Source organism: Hermetia illucens, chromosome 4, assembly GCF_905115235.1.
Source record: "Hermetia illucens chromosome 4, iHerIll2.2.curated.20191125, whole genome shotgun sequence".
NCBI lineage: Eukaryota > Metazoa > Arthropoda > Insecta > Diptera > Stratiomyidae > Hermetia > Hermetia illucens.
This window is the reverse complement of record NC_051852.1, coordinates 69,596,299-69,602,112: the sequence shown is the minus strand read 5'-3', so window position 1 is coordinate 69,602,112 and position 5,814 is coordinate 69,596,299. Positions and strand designations below refer to the sequence as shown.

Here is a 5,814-nt window from a genome sequence, read left to right as displayed (position 1 = left end):
ACTTTGCTTACTAACCACCATGCCGCGACAGATAAATGGAGGGAATATTTCGAGCAGATTTCAGCGGATTTTGTTCATCCTTTATTTCTAAGAACTGATTGCTTCTGGAGCAATTCCGCCAGATAGCGCCACTGAAGTTGAGGAAGCAATAAAACGAATTAAATCGAGGAAAGCAACAAGACCTGACGATATCGCATTTCACATCTAGGAACCGAGGCTACGGCCCCACATTGTGGCTGTGAATGGGCATGTTTGCGTTTATGTTGCCGGCAGTTTTTGGTTTGGAAAGACGTGGACACGTTTCGGGTAGTTCTCGCTAAGTATTCTGGTCAGAAAAGATTTAAGAATGTTTTCGATTCTTAAACTTGATTAACTACGAGGTCGAAACTCTGGCACTTTTATATCCCTCTGAACATTCCAGAAATGTATCCGAATACTTTGATAGAGAACTGCTTTGTCATTTTGACAGGATCTACTAACTAAATAGGGGGACGATGGACGCAGTGGTTGCCCCAAAGAAGCTGTTACCGACGAAAATATCAAAAAAGTTCAAGGAATAATTTTTGGGAACTGCAAAGTTAAGTTTATCGAGATAGCTAAAGTTCTAAAGATTTCAAAGGAACTTGCTGGACAAATCGTGCTTGAATGTTTGGGAAAGCTTTTGTTCAAAGTGGCTGCCGCGCGAGCTCACAATCGACTAAAAACAACAAAGGGTTAACGATTCTTAGCAGTGTATAAACGTGTTAATTTTATGATTTTCGCATCTTCATCTATACTTTTCCAGCCACGTTATCTGTGCAAATGTTAACGCGTTAATTGAAGAGAAGTCCTCTGTCGCAGTCATTGGTAAATACATGCATCTTGATTTGTAATCGAAAACTTCAAGATAATGTGTAAACGGAGCCCTCTACATGACCATCAAACAAGCAGAGAATCAGATTTAGAAGTCTGGAGCATGCAGATATATATAAACCAAACTGTTGTTTTCCTCGCATACTCTTGATTTTTTCTATTATTATACCAAACAAACCTTTTATATCTACAATTAAGTTAGCTTCCATATTTATGTTTATCAGGGAAATAGAAATCATCATCTAGATATCGATTTAATTTTGAAGACATTTTAAATTAAAATAATATGAAATGATGCATCTGTTATTACATATTCTTATTAAGAGATGATGTGAAAACTAATTCTCGTCCTCAACAGTCCAGAAAGTTTGCGGCCATAAGCAGTTCTAATGCAATCTCTGGTTGGATAGGGAACTCGGGGATTTCCGTTGAGCTGTTTGTATATCGCACTTTGTAAGTAAAGTACATACAAACTTTCTGCAATACATGTGATCTGAAAAAAGGAACATTTTATTAGCTCCGGTTGCAATGCCTTCATATGGGAAGTGTTAATGGGAGTTAGATAGCAAAACCCTACTATATCTAAGTGTAATCTTGCAGTGTTTCTAGCGATTACATTATTTTAAATAATTAAAGCTTGCCTTTCTTTTCGCTACTAAGTCTTGGGGAGGAGATAAGTCGTTCCCGAAATATCGGCGAGGATAACGAATGTTACTAGCGAAAAGAAAAGGCAAGTCTCAATTATTTCAAACAATTCTACAATATAGTCAAGCCTCCGCTGTCAAACAAATTAACACTAACTCGATTTTACATGCGGAATATCACGCTCTGTCAAATAAATTTGGGAATAAGTCGCTTATTTACATCTAGCGTTTAGACCGGAAATAAGACACATATTGCAGTGACCAAATACTAGGATACATTCGAAGATGTTGCCGTACTATAAAATTACTTTTAGAGTTTCTGTATTTGCTTTTGAATTCACGAATGCAAGAATCGATTCGGTCAATTTGGTTGACAGAGGAAGTGACCTGCCGGGAAATCTGTATGTGCTACGCATATGCTTATATACTTACGGTATTTCTCTGAAATTAACTTCATTAGCTTCATTTTCAGCAAACTGACCAGGACCAGATAACATGGCTTTTATGGTTCCTGAGGTGAGCGCATGTTCACGTTTAACGATGAATTCGTGCCCATCAGAAGAGATGAGTTTGACGTACATTGCATCGGGTCCTTCGCAGCCGCCATAAACTCGCTCAGAACGTTGTTCATCCATTGCCTGTGACATCTATTATTAGGGAATCACATAATTTAAAAGATTATGAATTGGTTCAAAAATACCTACTTTGTTGCTCCTAGAAAATTGAAAAAATCTAGCACCAAAAAATACGCAAAACTCCAAGCTGATGATTATCCCCTGACCTTTGACAGTCTCGAATGACAACCCAAAGCAATGCTGCCAACTTTTCCCTTTCATTCAGTTTCCAATACATACCGGTACCAGCGTTGTCGACGTAAAATTCACGACACAAAGTATTTCAGCAAGCGATGGCGAAGGCCCAATAACGTCTATTTCCTAACGAATGTCAGCTCATAATTGCAGAAGTTAGATGTTTCCAACGAATGTTAAGTCAGTCTGTCAAAATTCTACAAATCATTGTTACGACAGTTATGAGTGTATTTGAATTAGTAAGATATTTAAACGTGAATGAATCAAATGACATTCTAATGTCCGGATTGCAACCATTTTACGGTTTTGTCTGTCTGCCTGTCTGTCTGTCTGTCACAAGCACTTTTCTCAGAAACGGCTATACCGATTGACACGAAATTTGGTGGCAAGGTGGCAACTGTGGACCTCCAGACATACAGTGAGTGACATCATTCTAGGTTGAATTAAGGGTGGTGTAAAGTTTTTTTCACCGAATGTAGTTATGTTGGATATCAAATGGAAGGTCTCAATTAGTACTTTTCGAAACCGGTCTTAGTTTTGAGATTTGTTAGAAAAGCGGGGAGTGGGACGGATAGAAAGCAATGATTTCTTTAACGGACGCATTCTCAGAAACTACCCATCCGGAAAATCTGAAAAAATGAATGAAGCTGCCTCTATATGGTGCCCAGGTCTCAAAATACTCTCCATATCGATATCTATTCAAATTGAGTTAATAATAGTATATTACAATATTTTTGGGAAAATTAAGTAAAACCCGCCTTAGGTTTATCCCTGAGTCATAGAACTTGGTAGTAAAATATAATATGAAGCATATTATCTCCAAGTTTGATCAAAATCATACTGTTAGTAACAAAGTTACAGTAGCTCAAAATTGTCTTTACTGTGTAAATTTACAACCCGAAGTACTAAATTTGACATGTTAAATGCATATACATAACGGGCTACGTACAAATGTTGGAATGTTTTGAAAAAGCTTAAGTGTCCTCGCGTACTAATAGGATTTTAATTTGAAAAGTCAGATTCTAGAGGTTGTTTTGGTACTTGGACTCCATTAATTGATAAATTGAACTTTGTCAGATAATTGTGTTTAAAGTTGAATGAATTTTTCGACTGTTTTCCCGTATATGCCTCATTGTCTATCATATCAAACACTAACAAGTTAGGCAATTGTCCAATCACCACAAGTTCATAAGGGAATATTGTATTGGATCGTTGCAGAACACTTTCATACGGAAGTAAGATGTTCAGATTGACAGTTGTATGGTTTATGTACATTGTCGCTTCTATAATTTTATTTATTAATGGCCGAACATCATTTTTAGAATTCAAGCAAGAAAAGGACATGCAGGTATACGCCGTTGATTAGCAACTTATCTTGATTTAGGATATCTCCATGAACTTTTTCCATAAACTCTGCCAAGTTGCTGCGTGCAAACGCATTAGACATTTTGATATATCCTTGATTTGAATCAGATGGTTTTTCGCTTTCAATTATGTCCATATCATTCTCACCGAGATACTATCCAGCAGACTCCAAATGAGTTTCGGCGGTATCCTTGCCATTATTTAGTAAATTTTCAAAATATACTCAGTATTGATAATTGTGGTCGGATGGCGCTATTGACGCGATGAGTATTTTTCCAAGCCAGTTTTAGTCATGTTGGATATCAAATGAAAGGTCTCGATGAGCACTTGTCGTAACCAGTCTTAGTTTCGACATTTTTTGAAAAAGCGCGGAGGGAGTGCGATGGGTTGAAATTGATGATTTTTTTAGTAGACCCATTCTCAGAAACTGTTCAACCGAAAAATCTAAAGAAACCATGAAGCTGCCTCTATGCGATGTCCAGTCGTCAAAATACTCCCCACATCGATATCTACTCGAAAAAAGTTAATAATAGTGTCTAATAATCCATCATTCATTATTATAAATTTTGCACAACATAAACATTTTCATTCACATTCGCTTCAAACAACCGTCAGTCAAATTTTTGATTTTTTCGATTCTTAATGCTTGGGGTGCTACGCTCCAAACTAGGGATCCATGGACTAAAAAACGAGGGAGTAAGTTGCTCCTCATTTAGTCCGGTCCACCATCAAGTGGATGGGGACTTAGGATCCCGCAGATCCTAAACAACAACCTAGCTTTAGTCTAGCTTAGACTACAACGACTGGCGTTTTAAGTCCAATATAACTGGCAACCTTGTCGTATTTTGCGATGATAAAAGGGAGCGTCTTTCCACCTGTTGGCACTTTCGGTCACGCTGCTCCCAGGGCAGAGGTGAGGCAGCGTCTGATGAGTTGCCTCTGCCCTGGACGAAACCGTCAGTCAAATTTTTGATTTTTTCGAGCAAATAGTTGCAAATTTCTTTTGTATAAATTGAGTTGTCCGGAAAATAAATTCAGCAGTATTACTGTATACGTTGCGACTTTAGTGCCAGACGAAACGCCGGTTGGCAAGGAATAAATCGATTTCCTCAACAAATAGTATATTACTATATTTTTTTTGGGAAATTGACTGGAAACCCCCCTTAAGTTTGTCCATATAAACATTTGCAATAATATAGACTATATTATAAAGCGCGATTTCATAAGTCCGAAATCGTATTATTACAAATAAACTTACCGTAACTCAAAGCTGTGTTTTTCGTGTAAATTTAATGCAACCCTACTAAATGTCAATATCAGTACATAGTTTGAAATGCTAAATATACACATACATTACGAATTACATGCAAATTGGCTAGTTCTGCACTCAAGTATACTTACATAAGAAACAAACAAAACCTTTTATGCCTGAACCCCAATCTTCAGGTCTCTGACTTGTCAAAATATTAGTTTGAATTGACGAGCTTGAGCATATTTTTCCAAACTACAAGACTTACGTACATATTACAACCATAGATATTATACTCATCCTAAACAAACTGCCTATTTCTGAATACACATGCACGTATATAAATTGATCGTGCCCATTTTTCCGATTTACTACGTACGTACGTATATTATACAGCTGGTTTAATGTACAAATATATCTACACTACTGTCGGTCTTACAATGTTACTGGAGATGAAAGCCTCTTTCCAAATATCGAATATTATGCAGTAGCACTGAAAGTTCTTTGCTAAAGTCCATAATCAGAGGTTATCCACTAACTTTATCATTAATTGATTAAGACTGCTAATCTTGTTCGTTATTGAAGTGTATTCTTCATGAATTTTTTCAGACAGAGAGTAGTTCCGAACTTGCTAAGAGATTTAGTGGACGGTAGCAAAGTTGCACCTGAAACAATGATGGATTCTAAACTGTCATATATCTTTCGTTCCATCGGGACTTGGCCTATAATCACATCAATAAGTGTTGAATAGAAGGGTATGTATAGCTTTTCAAATTACCTTTTTTACAGCAGTGTCGGATTGTTTTATGTTTAGTGTAAATTCAGTCAGCAGAAACTTCAGCTATCACTTTATCTATTAAATGAGCCTCTACACGTTTCCACATTATCTTTTTTG

General features: G+C 36.9%; 1 protein-coding gene across 2 annotated transcripts; it reads right to left on the bottom strand.

The window, feature by feature from the left end:
- Window positions 1-978: 978 nt before the first annotated feature.
- On the bottom strand, window positions 979-2,361 carry LOC119655724 (elongin-C). Of its 2 annotated transcripts, none has more exons than XM_038061757.1 (3): window positions 2,201-2,361; window positions 1,929-2,143; window positions 979-1,345 (listed from the first exon to the last, which is right to left on the bottom strand). In XM_038061757.1, the coding sequence occupies exons 1-3, from the start codon at window positions 2,330-2,332 to the stop codon at window positions 1,204-1,206; spliced, it is 489 nt and encodes a 162-aa protein (XP_037917685.1). In that variant the 5' UTR covers window positions 2,333-2,361; the 3' UTR covers window positions 979-1,203. The 2 variants fall into 2 exon arrangements, with proteins under 2 accessions (XP_037917685.1, XP_037917686.1); XM_038061758.1 differs by having other exon boundaries at window positions 1,929-2,134; window positions 2,201-2,328.
- Between the last annotated feature and the right edge of the window lie 3,453 nt (window positions 2,362-5,814).

Coding starts and splice junctions, on each gene's coding strand:
- LOC119655724 (XM_038061757.1), bottom strand. CDS start 2,332: ATGAAAGGGAAAAGTTGGCAGCATTGCTTTGGGTTGTCATTCGAGACT. Junction 2,144..2,200: donor AATTTTCTAGGAGCAACAAA/GTAGGTATTTTT, acceptor CCCTAATAATAG/ATGTCACAGGCAATGGATGA. Junction 1,346..1,928: donor GTTAATTTCAGAGAAATACC/GTAAGTATATAA, acceptor TCCTTTTTTCAG/ATCACATGTATTGCAGAAAG.